Raw genomic sequence first — 26,814 nt, 5'->3', positions numbered from 1 at the left:
CCTGCAGAACCAGAACTAAATGAATCACAATCCTTTAGTAGTAGGTTGAGACTTTTTTCCTCCTCATCAAAATTAAGGCCTGTTTGGAAAAACACAGAGAACACTCAGTTCACATTTAGGATTCAGTTCCCGCTCACCCTACAAAAATCTGTCACAGAGCTTAGAGACTGAGGCCTTATAAAAATATAAGGAACTAATAGTTTTATTAGGAAAGTCTCACTAAGTTCACCTCATGGGTCTGGGAAGATATCTTCAAATACAACAAAAGAGGATCCAGCAAAGTGGTTAAGAGATTAAACTATGGAGCCAGACCACCTGGGTTCAGAACCTGGCTCTTTACTCAGTAATACTGTGACCTTGAACAAGTAAATCAACCTCTTTGAGGCTGTGTCCCCCACGTGTTGCTGTGAGGATATAATGGACTAAAACACAGGAAGCACTCAGTATTGCACATATCAAGCACTCAATAAATGGCAGTTCTATAATAAATATTATATGAAAGGCAGTAAATTTTAATGTCTCACTTTAAATTTAATAAACTACTAATGCTGTACTGTCAAATGATGAGCTCTGGGAAGGATGAGCTCAATAAAATGGGATGTAACACCAAAACTAGGTCTGTGTTTTCCTGTTTCATAGAAAAAAGCACAAGTGACTCAGTCATGGCTTGCATTTCAGCCTCTCTCCAAGTTACCTAGCCCTACGCAGATGGCCCAATCTGTAATTATTTGGTCTACTGGTTAAACATTCAGCTCTGTCCTCTAGAAGCTCCATGAGAACAGACATTTCCTTAGTGCTTAGAACAGTGCCTGGCTCATATTAAGTGCTCAATTAATAACTGAAGGAACAATCCATAGAAAGAGAGGGCAGCCCTGTCACTGCTCAGAAAATCATCAGAACAGACGAGATCAGGTGCGTTCAGGGTGGGTATGGCTGGGGTCGAAAATCATCAGAACTGATAAACCAAGGGGCATGTGTGTGGGGAAGAGGGTAGGATTAGTGACCAGAAGTCCTTTCAAGGATCTTTCTAATTCTGGGATTATATGATTCCAATCAAATTAGTAAGCAAGATAGTTCTTTATGTATTTATCACTGCAGTGTAGAAAATAGAAAAAAAGAAAGGAAAATATCATGGCAGCCCGAGCCCCTGAAATCTCCTGTTTGAAACCTTGAAATTCCACTGGGGACCACTGTGTTAAAGAGGAGATCCTTCCAAGGGCACTGTTTCCACGTTGAGTTAGGGCCCCAGAGAGATCAGTGGCACCGGACTGGTGTTCTGCACAAAGACAAAAACACAGCCTGAAATGGCAGGCTAACTAGAGCCTCGCCTGGCTTGCTTCTTGTGGCTCAGAGCTGGGAAGAGTGCCCTTTCACCAGGGCGGGGAGGGGGGGGGGGGGGGGGAGGGTGCGACAACACACCTTTGACCTTTAGTCAAGGTGTAGGGGGCACAGTTTGGTACTCCTATACTCCTACCCCACCCCCAATAAACTGGGTTTCCAGGCACCACTGTCTTTGAAGGGAATCAGGAACTCCAACCCAGGAGCAGGCTAGAAGCATCTTGTAAGATTCTGAAATCTCTGCCTTTTCTCTATGCCTGGTAACTGTGTCCTTTGCCATCTACTCTCCCTATATCTCTAGAGGCTGCAACATGGAAAAGAGTATGTAAGATAGGGGAATTTTGAGGCACAGGGCGGGAGTAGGGGGAACCTCCAAGGAACCACCAAGAGCTGGGACCTGCCACAGCAGGGACCAGTCCAGACCCAAGGGGAAGCTGGTGGCCCCACCAGTAGCCCAGCAGCCAGGGTAGAACAAGCACTTAACAGAACATACACCGAACCTGCCTTGGGGGTAGTCCAAATGCAGACAACATAGCCCTGTGGTGCTCATTCCCCTGGGACCATTACCTCTACTCTTAACCCAGAATCCACTCAGTGGTCATGTAAAGGGACCATGAGGTCAGCCTTCAGGATAACTCTTTTTTTTTTCCTTTGTGGCACTAAGTTTCTCTTATTTCCAAGAGTCCCACACTCCCTGGTTCTTGCAGAATTCAAAGGTTTATTGAATTCTTACAATTCAATAAACCCCTGGACTTGGGAGACACTTCAAGGTTCTGGTATCAGAAATCCTGCCTTCAGGTAAAAGAATGGGGAAAGAAACCCATCCCTCCCAAGCTCAATGATGATAAAAGAGCTGGGGCCTTTGTTTAATAAAAGGTAATCAGCTCATTTCTTATTCTCACACCACACCTCTAAAGGAGCTGTAGCCATGATGCCCCCGAAGGCAAAGGGCGAAATTATGTCTGCAGTGGGCTGAGTTATCTGAGTGGTCTAGGGGTGGGTAGGGGACTGGCTCAAATGTTAACCTCTCTGGGCGATAGAGATTTGGCTGGTCCCACCCTCTAGAGCCAAATTCAGCTCCTCAAATGCCATAAAGCAGCAGCATCACTCCTCTCCTCCTGGTCAGAGCAGGCCTAAGTCAAGGGTCCTGTCTTTTCCTAAGAGCTACTAGAGTTACAGACCAGAGGCCCCAGGAAATAGCAAGGCTGGGAGGAGGAAAATATCTGAGATAAGCTGAAGGAGGTTCAATCTGTAGCTGAGCAGAGAATGAAGGGACAGGTGATGAGGCTGTCAACAAAGCTCTGGAGATAACTGTTCTTACCTGCAAGCTTCAAATGCCAGTCCACCACTGAGACCCAAACTACATTCCGAGTCAGACCCGCTTTCAGCGTGTTTTCCAAAGCCGTTGGTTACGCCTGCCAAGAACACACAGGGTGAGCCTGAGTGCAGATACCCGCTACCCCGACCCACACTGCAGAGTGTGAGCCTCCTCGTGAGGGTGCCGCGAGGAAGGGTGGAGAGAATGGCTGTGCTTTCCCTATGGAAAATGGATCCTGGATGGTGGAACCTGATAAAGTTTGGGGGAAATGTTGGCTGAGGCAATGAGCAGACACTGCATTTCCCTTCCCTTCCTCTGGTTTTACTGTTAAAAAAAAAAAGCACATAGCTCACTCCAGTTATTGTCATCTCGCTATAAAGGGAAATACCAAGACTTCCCCAGTTTGGCTGGCTCACACGTCCCTAGATCTGCTTCTCATTTCAAGCCTCAATTATCAGGGAGTCTCCTCTGCCTCTTGGGGAGCCCACCCGCCTGGCTTCTTCAGATAACACTCACACACCCTGTCTACCACACAGCTGGCAACCTAGCTTCATTCTTTTGGGATGGTGTCAGGGGAGGTTGAAGCAGGATAAGGGCTGTGGGAACCACACCCTAAGATATTGAACAGGGCTCAGCAGACCTGAGGAGGGGGTACTTTTCAGTAGAACTAAAGCAGACCACACCTTCCTGGAATAGGGAGTCAGAATTCCCTGGGTTCTAGATTGAGATCTAAAATACAGGTCCATTTTTCTCTTTAAGCCTTGGTCTCTCCTTTTGTGAAAATAATATACTCTTACTTATGGAGGATGCTATTACAGTAAGTATGAATGAGAGGAAGTCTGTTTACACGAGGGAGCCCTTTGGAGGCAAATGAAGACTCTGCTCATCTCAGGGAAATGATGCTCACTTGCTGTGAAGGCTTGACTCTCTCTTATCTAGACGATTCTTAACTACAACCTACAAGTCTGAGAGCTAAGTCAAGAGCTCTAAGGGACATTGGCCAGAAAACTGATCCAAGTCACACCTGGAAGAGCAGGTATCTGAGTTAGGATATCCAGACTCTGACCTGGCTCTACCTCTTTCATTGTGACCTCAATTTAAATCACTGTGCCAGCTGTGCCTTAGGTGCCTCATCTGTAGAGAACCAACACCTGTTTTTGTGAGAGTCAACAAAGATGTACACAAGTATTCCTGAGCATCAGGTAGTTGGACTACAGAGGAGGAATAGATTCTAGCTGCATTCCCAAGGAGTGGGCCTTCTCACATTGGATGAGCCTGATGTCCAGTATCCCAGTAGTAGGACCTTTCATTTTTAGTGCCCAGTGTTCTCCGTGTTGTCTGGCTGTGCCTGATATGGCTGAGAGAATGACAGTAATAACTGTTACCATCTACTGCTACATGCCAATTACCTTATACAGACTATTTCTAATCCTTAGAGCCTTGCAAAATAGGTATCACTAGGCCCATATTAGAAATCAGGAAACAAGCTCAGAGAACCTGTTTAATTTGCACCAGCTCATTAATTTGCTACATAGCTGGTGAGAAGATGGAATTTGAACTGAGGTCTGCCTAACTGCAGGCCTCAAGTTCTTGACTATATAGCAATGTAATACCCTAACACAGGGAAGCCAGGCCAGATGGGAAGGGAAGGTACTGCTGCAAACAAGGTGCTAAAAGGAAGAGAAAAAAGCAGAAAAAGCATGTACTGGCCACACAGCCCACAGCCACCACATAAAAGGACATGAGAGGGACATGAGGACCAACAGCCAAGAGTAGGCCCTCCCCACCAAGCAAGTTGGCCTTCCATATCCCACTGACACTCAACTACTGTGTCTGGCAATGAGGGCCCTGCCCATTCAGGCCCACCTTACCATCAAGACTTGGTTCCTGATGCTCCAAACTGTCCCTTACAGGACTCTGTCCTTGTTTCCACACACCTGAGCCTGATTCCTTTGTCCTGTCTATTCCTTTTTATTCTGCCTTCATCCCTCAGGGCCAGCTTAGTCATCAACTTTTCATGAAGCTTTCCCAACTCCTCCAGCTCATATCCCTGAATATCTCTAGCAGTGTTACCTGACATAGTCACATACTGTCCAGCACTATGACACCTCTGCACTTCAGGAGACCACTAGCCTCCCCACTAGCCTGTGAACCCCTCTGGAGCTAGAATTGACCCTGACTTATTAACACTCCCTACCCATAACCAGCTGGTGCTAAACATGTAATAAAGAATTCTTTAATGATCAAGACCCCATTACCTACTTCTGGGACCTCATCTCCTATGTCTCCCTGCCTCACTTTCCTGAAGGCACAGTGGTTCCCTCGCCGTTCCTCAGACATGCAGGCATGTTCCCACGGCCAGGACCAGTGCACCTGCTAGTCTGTCTTTGTCTATGTTTTTGGAATGTTCCTCTCTCAGATATCCAAAACTGCTTCAGATCTTTAGTCAAATGTCACCTCCTCAGAAGGGCTCCCCTGGCCACCCTCTCTCTAACACCACCCAGCATCCCCTATCCTCCTTCCCTGCTGGACTTTTCTCCGTAACTTCTAATATACGACACAATTCATTCACTTGCTTTTAGCCTATCTCCCCTCCGAGGGAGATTTTTGCCCAGTACCTAGAATAATGCTGGGTATAAACATCTGATGAATAAATGAACTAAAATGAAGATAGGACCCATTATACCATATACAGCTTTGCATTCTCCTCAGGACAAAAGAGAGCCCCAGACACAAATTAGCCCTCTCCAAATCCTTGCTTACAGTCAGTCTACCTTCCTAAGCCATTACTCATGTGCCAGACCCAACTGTGAGCTATGGAGCACTCAATACTACTATTGGCATCCACCGGGACCATTAGGGAGGCGGCCAACAGAGGGAGGTTCTGGCTGGCAAGGCAAAGCAGAGAAGCAGATGAGATGTAGCGAGAGAAGTCACAGGCGGGGTCACCTGTTTCTTCCTCCTGCTGGGGGGACCTCTCCCCTTCACTCTCACTACAGCTCCTGCTCCTTGGCCGCTTCCGGGAGTGCTGCTCATCCTCGATGCTGGCAGGAGAGGTGGGAGAGCCCACTGCACCATGGTCCTCACCATTCTCCAGAGCCCCATCTGGGCTCCTCTGCAGCTTAACCCCATTCTTGGCCTTCTTGAAGAGGACTGAGGTGCGGCGGCCCACACTACTGAGTGGGGCACCAGCTGGGGTATCGGAGGCCATGAGGGACAATCTGTTGATGCCATTGTCACTGAACAGGTGTTGCAAGGGCTCGTTCCCTAGCTGCAGAGGTGATTTTTCCAAAATCTCATCTTCTTCCACCTTTCTGGGTTTTAGGAATCGGCTTGGAGGTTTGCTATCATTGATGGGTTTTAGAGTGGGGGGATCTGGAGGGGATTCTTGCTCAGACAAGGAAGGTGCAGGCCCAGTGGGCTCCAGGGTTGGTGGGGGAGGCAGTTTGGAGTCATCTGTTAGAGAAAAAGAGAACCTGCTTGAACATTTTAGAAAATTCTGCCCCTACATGCTAGATACTGACACTGATAGCCAAGAACCAAAAGGACTGGTTATTACAAGGTTTGAGAAGCATCCCAGGTCTCGGTCTCAAGTAAAGAGAATGTAGGTCTAAGTTTTATTAACACTAATAGTTCTCAACCCTGATTATGAATTAGGATCACCTAGGAAGTTTCTTAAAAGTTTCAATGCTGAGGTCCCATTCCAGACCAATTGAAACCAAACCTCTAAAGATGGGGTATTTTCTTTAAGCTTACTAGGTAAGTCTGATGACGTGAGAGTTACAAACTATTACCCTATATCTGAGAAAGTTGAACCCCCCACCCCCCCGTTTAATCAGTAATTAGGTAAGTCTCAGCTACATAGATTAGGGGCCTACAACTCTCATTAGACTCCAGTGTTTTTCCATCTTTCAATGTATTTTGTTTTATGTCACCCAAGTAAAGCAAATAGGACAGCAGAAAGAGTAAGTTTAAGATATAGAAAAATGAGGCCATGGAAAAAAGTTAAATTGGTGGTTCCCAAACACATCTGTTTACCTACCATACTGAAACTTTTAAAAACTGAGATTTCTGAACCACAGCCAAGACTTTCCTAATCTGAACCCTGGGAATTTTGTTTGAAACCCTTTAGGAGATGTTGCAGCTGGGCCATGGGGCATGACTCTGCTGCCACATTCCAGGAATGGGGATACAAGTGGCATGCTGACTCCCACATGGGGAGTCAGGAAGAATCACAATGAACACAAAGCCCTCTAAAGCCAAATGTGACCTCTCAACCATGTTCCCATTCTCTACCAACCTAAAATAAGACAGGCCATTCGCTGCACTTTGGCCCTCTTCCCTCTTGAAATAATCCCCAACCTTTTGAACATATGGATGACAGGCCCTTCCAAGCCATAGGCTCAGATCCAAGGACAGGTAGGAGGGAGACAATTCTGTCCCCAGCAAAGTGGAGAGAATGGGAAGCAGCTCAGATTTCAAGCCCAAGTCTCTAAGAATTACTTCCCCAGATGTCTTTTTTAGTCTGGCCTTTCTGCTTGGGATGGGCCTATAGACCTGGCCAGCTGGGGTCAAAGCCATGACATAGTTTCAGAGTCCAGACTACCTTTAAAGTCTTTCTTTTCTATCCCCCTACACCACAACCTGAGCTGCTCTAAGAGCCTCTCTACGTAATGGTATAAGGTGAGTTGATATTTAACTGGTATGTGCAATATGACCATATCAGGAGCAAAAATGGAAATACTCCTTTACTGGTTAATAACAGCTGCTGGGCCCCAGCACCTGAAACTCCCTGGACCTGCCTACCCACAATCCAGCAACTGTATATCCACATCAGTGGCCACCAGGAGTCTACTCCAACACAACAGTCAACATCTACTCTGACTGATAAACTGTGGTCTCTACTGATTGCTAAATATTTTTTAATATCATCCCTGGGTACACGTGGAAGTGTGATCCCCTCCAAGAGCATCTGCTTGCCTACAAAGGTCAGACCTCAACTCAAGGAAAAGATGCTTCTATTATAGGATTTCAGCTTAATTCTTGCTCCCCTTCCCTGCCCTCCAGCACCCTGTCTGTCCATGCCTGTCTATGCCTGTCTCTCACCTCTGTCCCCATCATCTTCTGGCTCCTCCTGCGGGGCCTGCTCCAGCACAGCTGCATCTCCCTGGGGCCCTGCTGGCAGCTCCCCATTGGACACAGTCTTGTGCAGTGAGGGTGGCTGTGGTGGCAGCGGCTGTGCCAGCTTCTGTCGAAGAGCATTGATCTCCCGGCGCAGCATGCGGACGCGGCGGGTCCGGGCCCCACTGGACCTCATGGCACTCACCAGGTCCAGTTTCTCCAGCAGCTCCTTCAGCTGCACTTCTGGGGACAAATGGGCCCGGTTCTCTGGGATAAGGATGTTGTCCACTGCCAGGGAGAAGGGAGGACAGAAGGGGCTGAAGGACTTGCTCAGCCCAGGGCAAAGGGAAGGGACTGAATCATTCAGATGCTGAATATTCTGGAATGCCTGGGCCAGTGGCTTCCAGCAACATCACTCTGGGGCCTTGACCTTGGCACCACAGCTGCCCACAGGGCAGCCACAGGGACAAAATCAAAATCTGGAAAACATCTATAGGAAGCAGTCCACGGTTACAATTATGGGCTCTATGGAACAGGCATGAGGCAGCCTGGGAAATCCCCTGGCCTCAGTGACTGTTTGGCTGCTGCTGTCAAGAAGGAGAGAGCTGGCAGAGAGTGGGGTTCAGAGACAATTCCCTTTTATAGTCCTCTACCTGCACTCTTCTAAATGGAAAAGACATACAGCAGCATTGCCCCTACCCCATGGCTCCAATGCCACATAGAGGGGTTCAGGAGAGGAAGACCTCAGTTGAGGTTTTAGCTTTTCAAACAGACAGCTAGTACCTAATTTCCCTTTTCTACCATTGAGGAAGTGCTCAGTGAATTAGTTAAACTTTAATCCTTAGAACTGTCTCAGCCACAAGGAGGTGTATTCCAGTCTGTGCCTACCCCAAGCTTTGCCCCTAGAGTCTACCCTACGGCCCCAAGACCCACCCTGATTCCTGGCTCTCTGGGTTCTCTCCCTGTGCCTCTTCCTAGCCCCTCTACTCCCCATCCATTCAGGCTTCTCACCATCTTCCCAGGAGAAGCGGTAAAAGTCCTCCAATTTGGGTGACTCGGGCAGGTGGGTGCCCCTCTCGGGGTCATAGCCGATGTTCTCTGCCTGCCGCCGGGCGTGCCGCAGGATGGCCCCTCCCAGGTCTCGCAGGCGGACAGCTGCTCGGTGGAAAATTGTGTCTTTAGCATTATACTTCATGCAGTTGGTAACTATAAGGTTAAAGTCCTCCTCAAACTCCTCCAAGGTGTGGTACAGATGGGACTCCAGCTTCCGCCTCATAGTAGAAAAATCCATTGGCTTGGATATGAATTCCAGGTAATCTGGAACCTAAACATATAAAACCTGTACATTTACAACAACCATTTACTAGCCAAACAGATGCACCCTTCACAGGCACTCTTGCCTCCCCATTTTGTGATTTGGCCATTTTGGGCTAACTCAGAGCCCCAGAGCCCTGACCCACCCTGGCCTGCTGACCCCTACCATGGGCAAGTCTACTATCCTTACCAGACACCCCCAGATTTGGTATACTCTGTCACCCAACCCCATCCTGGCCTACTCAGACCGTGTTTCCAGTTCAAGAGGGGCTCACTACTCAGGAAGTGGGGTGGGGGGAACTTGCCTCACTCAGGCTGACAGGTTCAGCGAAGATATGTGCGGGATCCTTCTCCTGCAGCAGGTCTAGTGTTGTCCTCAGCAGAACATTGAATGGCATCAGCTCTAGCTCCATGGCAGCCTGCTGCACCTTGATCTGTGGGGAGGTGGGGAGAAATCAGGACACCATCCCATAAGTGTCCCTGCCACAAAGAGACACTGAACTTTTCCTTGATAACTTGACTTTTTGTATAATAAGTTTTCACAGGCTATTATCAAGCTGACCAGTTTATAAGGAGCTAGCACTTAACTTACAGCCTAAAGCAAAGAAACTAACAGCTACCACTATGTGGATGTTTCCTATGTATCAAGCACCATACCAAAACTTAGAGCAACAATAATTATACAGTTGACAGTTAAATAGCATAGGTTTGAACTGAGCAGGTCCATTCATACATAGATTTTTTTCAATAAACTATAAATGGATTTTATCTTCCTTATGATTTTAACATTTCCTTTTCTCTTGTTTACTTTATTATAAGAATATAGCACATAATATATATAATATACAAAATATGTACTAATCAACTATTTATATTAGCAGTGAGCTTCTGGTCAACAATAAGCAAATAGTAGTTAAATTTTGGGGGAGTCAAAAGTTATATGTGGATTTTAAGCTACATGTGGGGCCAGAGCCATTAATGCCCACACTGTTCAAGAGTCAATTGTAAAAATAATTAATACTTTTATAGTCCTTTCTAAGTGCCAAGTAATTTTGGCACTTAGAAAGGACTCTAAGTGCCATTTTACTTAACTGAGTATATGAGGTAGAAACAGATAAGATATTTTACAAAGAGGAAACTGTAGCACAAAGACACTAAATGACTGGCCCCAGGTCACAAGCCTAATAAGGGACGGAGCTGGGACTCAGTCCCAGAGAGCCTGTTTCCACAGTGTGTGCTCTTGACGGTTATGCCGTACTGCCTCTCTATTTATATTATCTCAGTTAATTATCACAATAACCCTAAAGGAGAAACTTATCCCCATTTTAAATATCTGAAATCTGAGGTTTGGGAACAATATGATGAGTCCTCACTAATCCAAGGTCATCTGGCTAGAAGAGACAAGATTTGATCCCAGGTCTGAACTCATCCAAGGAGCACAGTGATGATATAAAATGTTCCTTGGGCCTGAATTCCCACCTAGTGTGCTGAGATATTGATCCCATTGGCCTTTGGAACGTCTGGTTTGGCCTAGAGTGACCAGGGCCTCCAGGCTTACCCCTCAAGCAGCAAGCAGCCTCACATATTTACAGTAGTATGCTGTGAATTGTTATTTTACTATGTGTGCCTATTGTGAAAAGGTTGGGAAGCCACAGACCAGAGTATGAAAAGTCCTGCCTCTTGGCTATATCAAAACAGGCCTGCCTGCTTCCTTTTCCCTTTCATTTCTGTGAACTGGAGGCAGGTAGAAAAGTTCAGCTGTGGAACTAGGCCTGGGGCGGCAGACAGTTTGAATCCATGGAAAAGGTCCTGAGATGTCCTCTGTGGCCATCCAAACTTGGTATGGCAAGAGCTGCCCAGTCTCAGAGGTGGAAACTCAGGTCTTGTGCTGGGGCTGAACAGTGAAGTGGGAGTTTGGAGAAAGAAAGAAACATCTTTAACCCAGGCCTATGAAGCATGAGAACAGTAGTTACTCTTTCTGGATCAGAGAAAACAGTTTGGGCTCATCATTCACTGAATGAATAGTATTCGCTCTTTACCATGTGTAGAGCACTGCAGTAGACACTTCAGGGAGGCAAAGAGTATCAATAATGATGATAATGGCAGCTGACACTATAGCCCCTACTATATGCCAGGCACTGTTCTATGCTCTTTAAATATATGTTATCTAATCCTCACAACAACCTTATGAGGAAGGTTCTATTATTACTTCCATTTCACAACTGAGGAAACTGAGGTATAAGATTTAGCAACATACTCAATGTCACCCAAGTGGTAAGTGGCAGAGGTAGGATTTAAACCCAGGCAGTTGGTGCCATAGTTCATATTCTTAACTACCTATCTCAACATTCAGAGGTTTAGAATACCCTTGAATAGAGGTTGGAACATTTAAATGACTCAAGACCGTAAGTGTTTAAGGGCCTAGTGAGGACCCTTGGAAACTCCCAGGCCAGAGGTGATGTCTATCAGAATGGCCTCAGAAGCTTTTCAAAATACTTAAGTCCAGGCTACCCCTGAGAGTTCAAGTAAGAAACACCAGGGATGGGACCAGGTATATATTAAGCTTATGCTTGAGGCCACCAGAAGCTGCACCTCCCAGTGAGTAGCTATCAGCAGCAGAGCAGAGCAGAGCAGAGCAAGCAGGCCTTGGAGTCCACAATGCTGGGCAAGAAGGGAAGGAAGTTTATACCAGGCAGGGGCTCCAGGTCTCCTGGTAGCAGTGACAGCAGGAGAAAAAGTTCTTGAACAAGAGGCATGGGGTTTGGAGCTCCTCCTCACCTGCTCCCGCTTGAGCTTCTCTCTCTTCCGAATCAGCTCTATCAGTAGCCGGGCCCGCTCCAAGTCATGCCGGAGCTTCTGCCAATATTTCAGCTCTTCCTTCACTGCACTCGTTTTCTCGTCCTGCTCTCGCTGCAGAAGGGAAGAGAAAGGAGGGGGGAACTAGAGGCCTTCTTCCTGCCCAAAGTCCTCCCCAATTGAAGCCTCACAGAGCCTTGGCAAGTGAGGGTCCCAACCCCTTCTTTGACACATAGTCCCTAAAAGCCCTTCCGCCCCCTCTCTACCTCCTTCTTCCTTCCTGTGCTTCCCTGACCTTATTACACTGTCTCTTCACTGCAGCACAATAATTGTTGAAGTGAGATCTTGGACTGCGTCTCCTACCCTTGGGGACACCAGTGAACAGCTGTGGCCCTCAAGGCTGGAAAGAACTTCAGAAGGAAATTAATATACACCTCAGGGGGGAAAGAGTTTCACTTTAGACTCTAGCACAAAGAGCTTTGACTTTGGGTTAGAAAACAAAGTGTTTTCACTATAAGCTTGTACTAACTGACTGTAGAACACTATCACTACCACCAAATACATAATTCCAGACCTAGAAGAAATTACAGTGCAACTGGGGGAAGGAAGAGGCTCAGGATTTGATGAACAAAGGCATGGTAGCAAAAAGACAATAAAAACTGATTAGACAGACTAAATATAAAATGTTGAGAGAATATAAAATAGAGAGGGTCTGAGTGGGTTGAAGTTGTATCAGGGAAGGCTTCCTGGGGGAGGCAATCTTACTAGGTTTTCACATGTAGTGATGGACATGGGTGAGTAAAGCAGTAAGGAAGGTCTCTTTTGGAACTGAAGGGAACACAGGGTAAAAGTATGGAGGCAGAATTAATGATTCTTTGCTTGGTGAGAAAAATGGGCTGGCCAGAGGAAAGGAGCTGGACAAACCACAAAAACCTAGGGAGACCCAGGATCCAGGTTACAAGTAGCCTCAAATGCCAGGCAAGAGAGCCTGGAGCCTGGACATGGCCTGCCGGGAGAGAAGAAATATATTCTGGAAAAGGAAGTGACAGGATGGAAAATGGTAGTAGAGCAAAGAAAGAATTAAAAGAGACTGGTGACCACCTGAAAAGCGATTGCTGAAGTTGAAGGTACACGGGTGAGCACTGTAGCTGGAGAATGGAGGCAAAGGGCCATATACTGGTAAATCTCCCCAAAGAGCTTAGGGGATGATTAATTGTGGCTCGTTTTGGAGGGAAGAATCAAGAGTAACTATAAGGTAGAGAACATCTGAGGTCAGGAGGGTGGTTTCATGGCAATAATGAGAAAATATGTTTACTAGGAGGAAGATAATGAATTCAGTTTCCAATCCTGAGTTACAGGAAATAACATATACATAGACCTCTATAGTTCCTGTGCCTCAGAGGAACTAAGGGCAGAAAACAAGGGTGAGGACAAGAAACCTGGAGCAACTGCCACAGTTACTTACAACTATGAGAGTGGACAAGTTCTCCAAGCAGAGAGGCAGGCAGCTGAGCACATGGGAATGTTACCATTAAGGAGTAAAAAGTGGGATGGGCACAGGGATGGATGCAGTCTGTGGTGTATGGGAGGTGGGAAATGGTGTCACAGAGAAGCTCTAAGACAAATGTCAAGTGTGGCCGAACAGTCAATAAAGTGAGAATCTGAGAAAAGATCTGCTGAGCTGCAAGGAGGTCACTAATGTTCCATGGGAGGCTTCAGGGGAGCATGTGGGCCATTTTGAGGAGGGACCAGATATAAATGTGCACCTCAGTACTCTAGTTACTAAAGGCCAAAGTGAAATCAGACAGAACACAGACAAAGGGTACCACAGTCATGTGAAGGCTTGCTTCGTCTCTGGAGTAGCAGTGTGGGAACATTTAAAGGCAGCAGTAATGGAGCAAATGAAGAGGGAGAGAGAATTAAAGATGTTAAAAGTCTCTCAGGAGGCCTCTACCCTGGCAGAAAACAATAAATATGTAGCAGCTCCAGTTGCTAGTGGCTAAAAGGCTATGACAATTGGGCAGGCTGTGCACTACAGCTTAGATGATAAATCTGTGTGTTTTCTATGAAACATTTTTTTGGCAGGTGGCAATATAGTGTCTTGAGGAAAGTGTGTCTTTTCCTAACCTATGCCGTGTGACTGCCTGACTCTCACTTTCTGCCACATCTAAAGGGTTTTCTCCACATATGCAGAAAGTTGAGCTTGCTCTCCACTATCCCCTAGAATTTGCTCCAAAGTCAATCCTCTTCCATCCAGAAGGAGCTGCTATCTGGTCTGAGGAGCTCAATACTGTTGGAGGTTGTTCCTGGGATAGACCACCTAGAGGGGTGATCACAAAAAGGCAGAGGATCCACAGAAGGCTGGGGGTGGGGAGAAGGGGAGCCCGAACCATCATTCCTTCTTCACTTTCCACCTCCTTTACCCCTCCACCCCCAAATCACCATGTCACCTACCTGTTCAGCGTTTCTTTGGGACTGCAGGTGGGAGTGCAAGCGCCGGATGAGGGGGACACCATTCCGTGCCTGCCTCTTCAACAGCCAATAGTTGTGAAGCCGCTGCATGAACTGGTTTTTCCTCTGAAAGGAGAGACCACTACAGATCTTGTTCAACCTTGAGTAGAGGCACAGGGAAGTGAAATGCAGGATCAGTGGGTAGCCCAGATTATAGCCTCCTCTCCAGACCCTACTTCATTTCTGAAGCTTATAAAGGAAGACAGAATACAGTGGCCAAATGCCTCATTTCAGAGAAAGGCTTGGAAAGGACAGCCAAGTTAAGCAGCTCAGATTCACCTGACTTTCCACCTCCTGCACTGCAGTCCTAAACCTCCAAAAGAACCCTCTCCCAGAAACCCTATTTCCTGCTGTCCTGGACTCCTGAGAAACAGGCCTGTAGCCCAATAACCCTAGCTTTCTCTTGATAAAGGCAGCAAGAGAGAACAGGAACTCGAGTAAGCTACGGGCAACGTGGTCACTATTTCCTGTGGCTGAGGGTCCCACCAGATCAGGGAGTTAGTCCATGGCCAAGTTGGAAGGAAAACTAGTAGAAGTACAGCAGGCTACTCCTGAGCCCAAATGCAACCCCTTGGAGTTGTCTGACCTCCGGTTTTTCATTAAAAACCTCAGCAGCCTAACAATGTCTAATGTTGAACCAAACTGTATATTTATATGGATCTAAAAGCATAAAAGGATGGATAATCTGAAAACTTAGCTGGCTAAACTAGCCTAAAACAGAAGTCTTAAGTTGAGGGTTTAAGCCAGTAACAGTAACATGTGGAGGGAAGGGGAAGGGGTAGAAAGGGAATTCATGAGAGCCTACAATCTTTATCTTAATGTCCATACTGAAAGATGGGTTAACATTATTCCCATGTTGCAAAAGATGGAAAGGCAGGTTAGGAGCAGAGGCTGAATAAATGTCAAAGTCCCTAATGCCGCTAAGATGATGGAGCTGGGGTGGGATCTGAATCCATGATCTCTTTGCTATAGCATACTGTGTTCCATAATTGGTTATCCACCAGGTAAGCAAGACCTCAGAGCTCCTGGGGTTTTTCTACCACTTTTTCTTCATCCCACGCCACTGAAAGGAAGACAAGCATGGCTAAACAAGAAGGTAAGACCTAAGAAGGATGGGCATATTGGACTAGATATCGCTCACCTGGGCCTCGCACCTTTCCAGGGTCAGACATTCTTGCCCCAAAGCCAAGCTTACAAAAGAAGGGGCTAGGCCTTTTACCAAAGAACAGATCCCCTACCAATGCCCATGCGAAGCACACCTGCCCAGATGCAGGCAGCCCCCTCCTTCTACAACCTCTTGGCCCTGGGGGGTCCCAACAGCATTTGTGCAGATAGGAAAAAGAATAATAATAATAAAATAGCAGTAGCAGCAGCCACCATTTATTGAGTGCTTACTATTTGCCAGGCACTGTGCTAAGTGCTTTACTTGTATTATTTATTTCTCACAACAACTCTATGAAGTAGGTTCATTTACAAATAAATACAGTAGGGCTTAAAGAAATTAAGTAACTTGCCAATAAGTAACTTGTGGAATTCATAGGTAGTTAGTGATAGAAACAGGATTCAAATGTAGGTCTGCCTGGTTCTTAGCCAGCCTGCAAGAAACATCTATGAGAGTGGACAAGACTAAAAGTTTGGCCCTGGGATATAACCAGCCTATAGAAGGGGACTAAGCATTCACCCACTCATCTCAAGGAGGAGGGTAGCCTGGATCAGTTCTGTGACTAGATGATGTATTCCTGGTCAACTGAATTCTAATCAGGCCATCGCTGGCAACAAGCCTCCCTCCTAACTTTCCGCATTCTTGTGTTTTCTTCCCAACTGACAAGTGTGGTTGTCTTGTTTCCCTCATGGAACTCATTCCCACTACCCCCCAGTACTCCTTTCTCCCTACTCTACTCATCAAGTGAGACAGACAGCAAGTACAGAACCTACATGCATGAGCCCCAGCTTGTGGTCGAGTCTGCCACTTTCCACCTCATTCCAGCCCTTAGAACAGGACTTGGCATACAGTAAGTGCTCAATAAATATCTCATTGAATGAATAAAGGAGTGATCAACTTTACCTCCCATGGCCACAGTTTCTTCATCTGGGGGTGTGGGAGAAGGTGCAAGGACTACATTAGATGAATTGTCTCCAAGGTTCCTCTTGCTCTAACACTGTATACTTATTCATGAATATCACCCTTGAGATGAGCTTCTGCTAGAAAATCTCCCATCCCTCCAACAGCTCCAGCTACCTGATAGTTTAACAGGTACATTGGTCTCTCCACACTTAGTAGCTTTAGTTACACTGCGTGATGCTAAATCTAGAAGCTTCTCAAGAGGGACTCCCCACATCACGCCTCCCTCCTAGAAAATCCCCATCATTCCCAGGACCAAGCTTTCTGGACAGCAGAAATCCATATTGACCCTCTCAACTGGAAGTAGTTGTATCACTGTAGGGGATTTTGGAAACATGTGGGGAGGGTTTTAAGTGTCACAAAGACCAGGCAATGAAGGAGGGGATTCAACTGGCACTTACAAAGACCACAGATGCTAAGCATCTAGAAATGCCTGGGATAGTCCTAATAATGAATTATCCTGACCAAAATGCCATCTGTGCCCCTGTTAAAAAACACTGCCTTAGACATCCTGTCACCTGAGACTCTAAGCAACTTGAGTGTTTGTCTCACTTTGAACCAAAGGATATATATTGTTCTGAGGACACAATCAAAACTACAAACCAGACTAGGCAAGCCCAGGTTGAAAGGAAAAATTTAAGGGCACTGAAGAGAACAGACGCTCACCAACAGTGCTTAGGGAAGGAGGCCTGGCACAGGGCCAACACCAGCCCAAGAAGAAACCATGAGTCTCTAGGGTGCCCTCCTGGGTGGGCTCACCTATAAGAGGGTATCTGTGGGATGGTGACCAATGGGACAGAGGAAGGTGTGTCTTGAACCACTTCTTCTGGCTCTTTCTTGATCTTTTGCTTCAAAGTCATCTTGTTCTTCTTGGGCACTCCCTTAACAGGAGCACCTACTCCACCTTGGCCTTCTTCTTCCTCCTCCTCTTCCACATCTTCCTTCTCTTCCTCCTCCCCACAGCCTTCCTTCAGCTCTTCCTCATCCCCAGCCTCACTGAGACTTTCAGGGGAGTCACCCTTCCTTCTAGCCGTGGCAGCACCTGGCGGTGAGTGGGCCTCACAGTAGGCAGTCTTGCGCACTGTGAAGATGGTGCCATTGAGGCTGGTCTCACGCATGGGCTCAATCTTCATGAAGAGCCCAGCCCGCTGTGCACATGTCACATGGAAGGCTGTGTAGCAGTTCATCTTATGGCACTGGATGGCTGCACCCAGTCCCTTCTGCTTGCAGATATAGCAGGTCAGTTTCCAGCGGGCAGGTGGGATGTTGTCAATGCCCTCAATGGGCTCCAGGAATACGGTGTTAGCGAAACAGACTTCAGGAATCCAGATGGCACATACCACGTGAGCCCAGTGCCCATCACTGGTCTGTTTGAAGGCGCCACCTTTATTGGGGCAGAGGATGCAATCCACAGGCCGGGAGGGAGACTGCAAGCAGCAGCGGCATAGCCACTGTCCCTCAGGGATGTAGGGGACGCCATAGCACTCCTGGTGTACAGCCAGGTTGCAGATGTCACAAAAGAGAATGACATTGCTATTGTGGCACTCGTCATCCAGGCACACGCAACAGAAGGCGTCTTCATCAATGAGTGACTGTTGGGCTCCACTGCTACGACTCTCCAAGTATGACTCCTTCTCAAGCCGATCTACTAGCAGCTCAAAGGTATCTGCTGACACCAAACTGTGCCCATCCACTCGCCGTTTCTCATTCACCATGTCCAACCAGGCAAAGTCCTCCTCATCCATGTCATACTCTACCTCTGCATCCAGGTCTTCAGGTGGTTTCTCAATGTAGCGGTAGTAGGCTGCAGGCAACGGGGGTGCTTCTGGCTGACTGCCTGAGTCCACCAAGCGGAAGCTGGGCTGTGGGAGGTGGAAAGAAGTGCCAGATGCATGCTTGGAACATGACTCTTTCTTCTTGCCCTTGGATGAGGGTTTTTTGGACTTGCCAGGGAACTGAGGCTGCTCACTATTTTCCTTGTTACTATTACATTCAGTGATATCCTGGGCGGTCAGCTCATCCTCTGTGATGATCTTGAGTGGGTCATAGATACTGATACGATGCAGGCGTCCATCAATGTCCACCTCAACAATCCGTTGAGCCTGGGCATATGTCAGGGTCTCCCGGGTAGGTGAGCACTTGAGACTGTAGGGCGATGGGGAACGCCGGCCCTCGGCATTCTGCCGTGACTTCTGGTGAGGCTTCCTCATGGCACCTGGGAAACAAGGGAACAGGCCTAAGGAGAGAAGGCCAGGAGACCTTGAGGTGGATACATTTATTCACCCTTCTAGCTGATTAAGCAGCCACCAAGAAAGAGGACTGGATGTTCCCTCTGTCTGAACATTCAGCCCCTGAAATGTTCCCATGGCTTGCTCCTGCACCTCCTTCAAGTCTTTCCACAAACATCACTCTTCAGTGAGACCTTCCCTGACCAATCTATCTAAAATTGCAAATCCTTCTCTCCTATCAGTAATTTATTATCCTGCTTTATTTTTCACTATAACACTCATCATCTTTTACTGTGCTATGGAATTTATCTCTTTATCATGTATGTTTGCTTCCTTCTACTAGAATGTAAGCTCAATGAGGGAAGGGATTTTTGCCTGTCTTCTTTGCTATATCCCCAGCACTAGGAATGGTGCCTGGCTCCCAAGAATACTATAATACTTATTGTATAAGTCTTTCTCCTTTCATTCAATTAATACTTATACATTAGTAAGTATTAGTTGACTGAAAGGAGAAATAAAACATACATGATCCCTGCCCTCCAGTTCTGTCTGATTAAAGGGACAGAAAAGTAAACAGATCGGTATGATGCAAACATAAGGCTGTGGGACAGCTAACTATGGGGTGGTTATAGCCTCAGAAAAGAAAACAAGAACAGAATCCACTTTCAAGCTCTGGTCATGCACAGTGGTCCCATCAAAGGATCGAAAATTCACAGGTCCAGAGTCCTCTTCCAAACTATCTTACTATGATCAAAAACCCTATCCCCCTGACCATGCCCAGGAGTGATAGGGTGAAGAAACATGAAATGTCTATCTCATGCAGTCTAAGGATTTCGAACTATAGTATTCAGGGTTTTATCTGCAAAAGGAAGCGTTCAGGATGCACTGGCTAGTACATCTAAAAGCAAAAGCTTTGGAAGTGTCCCCAAGTGGCACTGAAGTTTTAAGTTGAACTGAAGCCCTCATTATTAAGGCCAAGGTGCCTGGGGCAATACCTGAGGTAAACTCTCAATGCATTGTTTAGAAAAGCCCCTCTCTTTCAAAATACTTGTCTAGTCTACCCTTGTACAGCAAAGAGTAAGCACTAAAGTTTTCTACATCATTCTCTAGATGGACAGAACTATGACAAGCTCAAAGAACTTGTGGTAAGCAGTTACTGAGGCAATCACTACCAGGAAAGATCCTTGGGGATATGTTGCCAAGAGGTGTGGGTCGAGACTTGAAAGGGTATGAGCAGGAGGAGGATTCCAAGTAGAAAAACAATTTGACACCTTGGTTGAAGGATCTACCATCTCTCTCTATAAAATGGAGATGATGACAGTGATGATTAGGACACTTTTACAAAGTACAAAGTCTTTCACTTTTAATATTTCTCACAAATAGTTTAGGAGGTAGAATAGATACTATCATCTGCATTTTACAGATGAATAAATAAGTTCAGAAAGGTGTCACTAAACTCAAGTGATAAAGCTCCAATTCAAACCCAGATCTTTGACCTATTCAACTTATCTTATTTACTAGGAGGAAAGAACACCACAGATACCCTGGTCTGGTTAGAAAAAGAAAAAGAAAAAGAAAAAAAGAAAAGAAAAGAAAAAAGGCTCTGGAGCAATCTAGGTTTTATTCTTGGCCCTAAATGACCTAGAGAAAAATCAATCTCTCTGTGCCTCTATACTTCATCAGTAAAATGAAATCAATAAACTCTACCTCTTAAGGGTTTGCTATTTATCAGTAAGGTATTATTAAGACCCTCATTCAAAAGGCCTTCCAATCCCAAAGTGTGACTGAAATGGCTGAGAAATAGTGCCAGACAGGCACACATCCTATTTGGAGCCAAAGGAAGCAATCATCACAGCAATTCTGTCCAGGTTCCAGAGGCCCTTGCCCACTACATGTCTTAAAAAGGCCAACTCCTTGAGGGTAGCCTAGGTCAATAGACTGCTTTATTGCCTCCTCCCCATCAAGGGTATGAAGACCCTTACACCGGTGTGAAAACCTACCTCAATACTAGCGTGAAATAGTTTAGAGCAACTGTGGCCCCTTTGTTAATGCAACTCTAGCCTTCCTCCCTCCTTGCTACCTTCCAGGCAGCTCTGGTATCTCTCCACCAAGCAGCAAGCACCTAGGGAGAGCTCTTCAGTCCCATCCAAGCCTCTAGACACTGGTGGTCAAATTCTAGAGGGAAAGGGCTGCTGCTGAGGAAAATGAAATGAGTTCGCCCACAAGGAGCTTACAGTCTATTTTTTGGCAGGAGTTTCTCATTCCACAAGACCCTTCCTACGTCCACATCTCCCGACAGCTTTAACACCCCCAGAGGTGTTCTCGGCATCCCCTGATATCTCGCTGACCCACACCACCCAGGACCTCAAAGAATGAGGAGTTTCTGCAATTCGACTGTACCCCTGCGTCCCACACGAGATACTCATGAGACGAGCACCGCAGCCAAGGCTCCTGTCCCCTTAAAGGGGCACCATTTCCAGAAGAATCTTCACCCTTTAGAGGAGAAAGGAGAAAAATAGTATCTCTACCTCAGAGGGGAGGGGGCGAGCACGCCAGACCGACTGACGCGAAGCCCGACCCCCGGACAGAAAGCTAGCACCAGCGAACCAGCGGGGCATAGAGGCGAGCGCCCATTGGCCGTCTCACCTGCCCGTTAAAAAAACCCGGAGGGCTAAGGGACACTCAAGGGGTGGAACTCTCCTCAGGCATGACCAATTGGAGAGCGTGGCGGGGGCGGAGCTAGGCGGCTGAGCTTCCAGAGCCGGGGGGGAAAACAAGATGGCGGCTGCGGGAGGGGGTCCTCGCTTTTCTGCTCCCTCCCTCACCCGCCTTCCTCTTCCCCGCCGCCGCCCGCGCTCCGGGAGAGGGCTTTCGCACTGCCCCCGCCCTACTCGGAAAGCCCCCGCTTCCCTCCCCAACTCGCGCAGCCCCTGGTCCCGTAGGCCCCCCTGCCCCTGCCGCCGCCGCCGCCCCCGCTCTGTCCGGCCCCGCAGACGCCCCCATTACCTCAGCCGCCCGCCCGGCCCCAACGTTCGGAGGACCCAGGGCGCGGACTGACCGGCCGTCAAGCAGGTCGGCGCGGCCCGGGGAGCGGAGCGCGGCCTCCCGCGCTGGCCTCCGCGGCCACAGTCGTGCCCCCTCCCGGCCCGCGCTGGGCCCCAGCCCGGCCGCCACCACCACTCCCGGGGGAGGAGGGGGAATGGAGCCGCCGCCGCCGCCGCCGCTACCGCCACGGAGCCCGGCCGAGGGGAGGGAGGGATCAGCCCCCAGGCAGGATCCGCCCCTCCGGCCTCCCCCCGCCACCTCCACCCCTTCTCTCGCTCCCTCCCTGGCTCCGCGGGCTCTCCCGCTGAACGGGAGCGAGAGCGCGAAACAGGGGGAAACGGGGAAATATACCCCCGCCCGTATCGGGCGCAGCGGCGGCCGGGGCGGCGCTGAGGAGCGCGGAGCCGCCGCCGCCACAGGGCACCGTCCTGGCTCGGCCTCACGGTGGCGGTGCGGACGCGGCAGGGCCGCGGAGGAGAAACGGGGTCTACGCCCGCTGCGGCCCGGAGTCACTCAGGCCCAGCCCCTCGCGGGCGAGCCAAACCAGGGACGGGGACAAAAGGGTCTCGTTGGGAACGACGGGTATCCCTAACTCTGTAGTCAGTCTTCTCCCCATATGCCTGCGGGGTGTTGGCTAAGGTTTGGGGCAACAACCCCCTTCTCGCATTGCCTGTACCCCTTCAAAGGTTAACCCAGAGAAGTCAGTCAAAAATCGGTCTGCAGTTTCTTGAGGTGCAGGTGCCTGCACTTTTCCCAGAAAGTCACACTCCCCCTCCGCGCACTGCCCCCGCCGCCCCGCCCCCCCCCGGCGCCGCCCGCCCCGGCGGCTCGGTCGGAGGACAAAGGTCTTAGCGATGTCCATCCCCTCCCCCAGTGAGGACAGCCAGGAAAGACCGGCCTCCTGTCTACAGGTGAAAGTCTTGTTGCTAACAAGACATCCTTAAGAAACAGACCAGACTTTTCATTGTGACACCTCTACCCTCTGGGTTTAAAAAGAGTAAACATCAAAGTTTGTCATTCTGCTTAAGGACGTCTAGTTACTCGTTTAACGCTGTAGACAGGGAAACATGTTCTCCTTAAACCTGTTTGGGCTAGGAGTTGGTTAATTTAGGGCAATAAGCGGCTTTCTAAAAGATGCTTGACAAATGACAACTTCAGGCTTTCAGATGTAATCAGATTGGCTTTCGTTTTGCTGAATTTAAGAAGAGGGCTCCTTTGCCATCCTCTTTTTAATTGGAAAGCTTACCCTGTATGACTGAAGTCTCAAGCACCAATATTTAACGATGTTTATAGAGGACGTATGGATAAACTGACTTTAAATGTGAAGATGAGTAACGTATTTTGAGTTTCCTCTGCCCACGCTGGTGGTGGTAGCTTGGTCAAACTTTCACAACTTCTTGGTTGGTTCTGAAGATCAAGGATACAGATTCTAGAATCAGAGGATAAAGGAGCATCAAGTCTTAGTACCCAAGTCTTCCAAATGTTTAAACTGAAACTTACTGCTACTCTTAAAGTATAGATGCTCATCGTCCCGAAGAATTTAAATACATCGTGTTTTGAATTTGAAAGTTTTAATACAAGGAAACTAATTTGTTTTACAACGATGTTCTCCTGATTACATAGTAGCACCTCTGGCAAAGTGGTAGCAAAAATACTTCTGTTAACCAATTTTTTAAAAAAGGGAGTGGCTTGTGGAGCTAAGCAAGGGGAGGGCAATGTTTTTAAAACAGAAGATAAAATAGTACGAATTAATGTCAAGTGTTCTAAGGCTAAGGGTAATAATCATTTGGAGGGAAGGTGTGGAAGAGAAGATGATTTATTATGAAAGGAAAAGCCCCAGAGGCAAGAGAATATTACAATTACTTTTAGTTAAGAAAAACAAAAAACTGAAGACTAATGGAAACAAGGATGCTGAATTTCATGTTCTTTTAAAATGTGAAATAAAACCATTTATACTTATGGCTCATAACTTATTTCTTGATGGATGTTCTCAAATTTTATTTAGCACAATTCCATTTGTGTGATTGGGAGCTATATTTTTCCATTAAGTTAATGAATAATTACCATGAGAAAATGTGTTGGTTTCCAGTTGTAACAGTGAGTAAAATAATGATTTTAATGCTCCTGAAAAATGCATTAAGGTAACCTAGTACATATAATTTCTAAGTTTTTCTATTTAAAGATTTCATAGGAAGACATTCAACCTGAGTGTTTCTCTTCCACTTGCAACTTCCAGTTTCTTTTTTTTCCAGGATCTTATTTTTTTATATATACATTTTATTGATTGTGCTATTGTCCCATTTTTTTCTCCCCTTTATTCCCCACCGCCCTGCATTGCCCCTCCCACCAGTACCCCTTAGTTCATGTCCATGGATCCTACATATGAGTTCTTTGGCTTCTCCATTTCCTATATTATTATCTTTTTTTGATACATGCATATATTTAATGAAACAATTCACTGCCAACAACAAAAAAATTTAGAAAAACCCATGAGACCTCAGTACTGTATAGTAGTATGGGACATCACAGCAAAAAGATACAGCAACTGACCCAGAAGACCAAATGATAATGGAAGCAAAGGCAAATTTGGCTAGGATAGCATTATATATTCTCATGAAAAGGAGAACAGCTGGAGAAGTACCCACTTATTAGACTGCTTAGAAGCAGGCAGCCTTACTGTACACTGCATGGAATGGAAGCATAGAGCTGGGGAAGGTAAAGAGAGGAGAGGGAAAAGAGCAATATAGAATAACCCAGGGTACGCAGATGGAAGAGACTGAGATGGAGTTACAAATAGATGACTTTTGTTTCCTCTGAAGATTAAAATAGACTTGTTCCGAGTCTAAGTATGTCAGTTAAATTCAATGACCACATAAATAACACTAGGCACTGTGAAGGAATGGTGGAGGGAGTGATTTACAAAAGTGTGGGGATAATGTGGTCTCTGCTTACAAGGAGCTTACAACGTATGTGGAGAGACAAATTGCACACACAAAACAACTATAAAACATATTTTCAAAGCAACATAAATACAAATAAATATACATCTGAATAAACAACATATGAAAGCTAAGAGGTCCTGTATCAATAATTATTTAGAAGTCTCTAGGTAAAAGAAGGCTTTTTTAAGGAAAAAGTTTTGGACTTTGAGTATAATGTTAGAGAGTAGGACACGTGCAAAGGCATAGAAGTGGAAGTAATTATGATGTCTGGTAAGTAAGCAGATTAGCTTGACTAGAATAAAAAGTCTCAATGGGTCTCATTATAAAGTGAGTGTGATGAAACAGTAGGGGTCTATTCGGTGAGAGCCACTGCAATGTTAGGTCTGGTCCCTAAAACAAAATAAACAGGGAAAGATGTTTTCTTTAGGTAATGATAATAAGTCGTCACAGGTCCAGGCACAACTCCACTGTCCTCAAAAGTTTTGTAGTTACTCTAAGAAAGGGAAACTAGTATTAGAATGGTAGAAAAGTATTCAGCATCCTTGAGCAGTTCAAGTAGAAGGAACTGTCTTCCACAAGAACTCTTACAAAGTGGCATGTGGGAAAATTCAGTAAGATTCCTAGACTGAGGAACTAGCCAGATCTAAGTAATCTCAAGTGCTTAAGCAGAATATCCCAGACTCTTGTTATTAATTCCTGGTGGGGAGCAGATTATGTATACTTCTAAAATAACTTATCTGTGAATTGCCATGACAATCAACTTTTATCCTAAAATTTTAGAAATTAAAACAGGAGGCTAAGAAGAGCCCTAATCTATATAGGTAATTCTCATGTCCCTGAAGAAGGGACACTTCAGTAAGGGCCCAAATTCTCCCCTGGTCTTTAAGTGGGAAGGCAAAACATCGCACCTTGAAAATAGGCTATTCTCAGCCAAAGTAAGACCTCTTTCTTTAAGCCTATTGATCTGAAGCTGTTCCAGGAAGAAAAAAAGTGTCCAGACCAGATGTTCAGCAGCAGCCAGAGTTGGACTCTGTATCACCAGAGTTCCGCTGGGAGGTGCTGGGTCCCACTGATGTTGAAATACACTGTTGAGGACCGATGTTGATGCCATTTGCCTCATTATGGACATCAAATAAACCCTGCTGGATCTTCCTATATATTTCTTTGGCTATGTTAATGATGCCTCTTCAACGTTGTAGGCTGTTTCGCTCAAGTTTCCAGGAATGCTTACGAGCAAGGGCCTTGCCTTCTTCTCTCTTCACATCCCTGTGGGACTCTAAGTCACTCTTATTTCCAATCAGCATGATAACCATATTGGAGCTAGAGTGTTGTCAGGCATCCTCTAACCATGAGGTCAGGTGGTTGAAGGTTTCATGCCTTGTGATGTTGTACACCAGCAGTGCTCCAGCTGCTCCCCTGCAGTAGGAACAGGTGATAGAATGGAAGGATTCTTGCCCAGCCATATCCTCGATTTGGTAGTTTGATTTGTTTTCCATCAATGTTGACCATACGGGCCCCAATCTCCACACCTATTGTGAGGTTGTGGACAGGCTGGAACCTCTTGTCTGTAAACTGTAGGAGGAGACATGACTTCCCCACACCTGTGTCCCTGATGACAATGTATTTGAAGAGATAAGCATAAGTCATGGTACAGTTTCCTCTGGATTCTGGGTCCGCCCGATTTCCCATATCCTATACTATTCGTAACCTCCCCCTGTCTATTTTGTACCTACCAATTATGCTTCTTATTCCCTTTACCTTTTCCCCCATTCTCCCTCCTCCCCCTCCTAGCGGATAACCCTCCCTGTGATCTCCATTTCTGTAATTCTGTTCCTGTTCTAGTTGTTTGCTTAGTTTGGTGTTTTTTTGTTTGTTTTTTTTTAGGCTCCATTGTTGATAGTTGTTTTTCTTGTCATTTACTGTTGATAGTTTTGATCTTCTTCTTTTTCTTAGATAAGTCCTTTTAACACTTCATATAATAAGGACTTGGCGATGGTGAACTCCTTTAACTTGACCTTTTCTGGGAAGCACTTTATCTGCCCTTCCATTCTAAATGATGGCTTTGCTGGATAGAGTAAC

At 46.6% G+C, this 26,814-nt stretch overlaps 1 protein-coding gene and 1 pseudogene across 1 annotated transcript in view; both read right to left on the bottom strand.

The window, feature by feature from the left end:
- BRPF3 (bromodomain and PHD finger containing 3) overlaps window positions 1–21,873 on the bottom strand; it is a 33,782-nt gene extending 11,909 nt beyond the window's left edge. The window contains exons 1-10 of the mRNA XM_054569279.1: window positions 21,755–21,873; window positions 21,149–21,241; window positions 17,280–18,735; window positions 14,342–14,498; window positions 11,870–12,001; window positions 9,397–9,525; window positions 8,789–9,101; window positions 7,763–8,065; window positions 5,606–6,112; window positions 2,660–2,753 (exon numbers count right to left, since the gene is read on the bottom strand). Of these exons, the coding sequence (XP_054425254.1) occupies window positions 2,660–2,753; window positions 5,606–6,112; window positions 7,763–8,065; window positions 8,789–9,101; window positions 9,397–9,525; window positions 11,870–12,001; window positions 14,342–14,498; window positions 17,280–18,730 (3,086 nt within the window). The 5' untranslated portion in view covers window positions 18,731–18,735; window positions 21,149–21,241; window positions 21,755–21,873. The remainder of the gene's footprint in view (window positions 1–2,659; window positions 2,754–5,605; window positions 6,113–7,762; window positions 8,066–8,788; window positions 9,102–9,396; window positions 9,526–11,869; window positions 12,002–14,341; window positions 14,499–17,279; window positions 18,736–21,148; window positions 21,242–21,754) is intronic.
- Window positions 21,874–25,742: 3,869 nt separating this feature from the next.
- Window positions 25,743–26,382, bottom strand: LOC129067008 (ras-related protein Rab-2B-like; annotated as a pseudogene).
- Between the last annotated feature and the right edge of the window lie 432 nt (window positions 26,383–26,814).

The sequence above is a fragment of the Pteronotus mesoamericanus genome, unplaced genomic scaffold (assembly GCF_021234165.1).
Source record: "Pteronotus mesoamericanus isolate MK-2021 breed Mesoamerican mustached bat unplaced genomic scaffold, CSHL_Meso_final contig_20, whole genome shotgun sequence".
Classification (NCBI taxonomy): Eukaryota; Metazoa; Chordata; class Mammalia; order Chiroptera; family Mormoopidae; genus Pteronotus; species Pteronotus mesoamericanus.
Note: the sequence above shows the minus strand (reverse complement) of the source record. Positions and strands in the feature narration are given on the sequence as shown.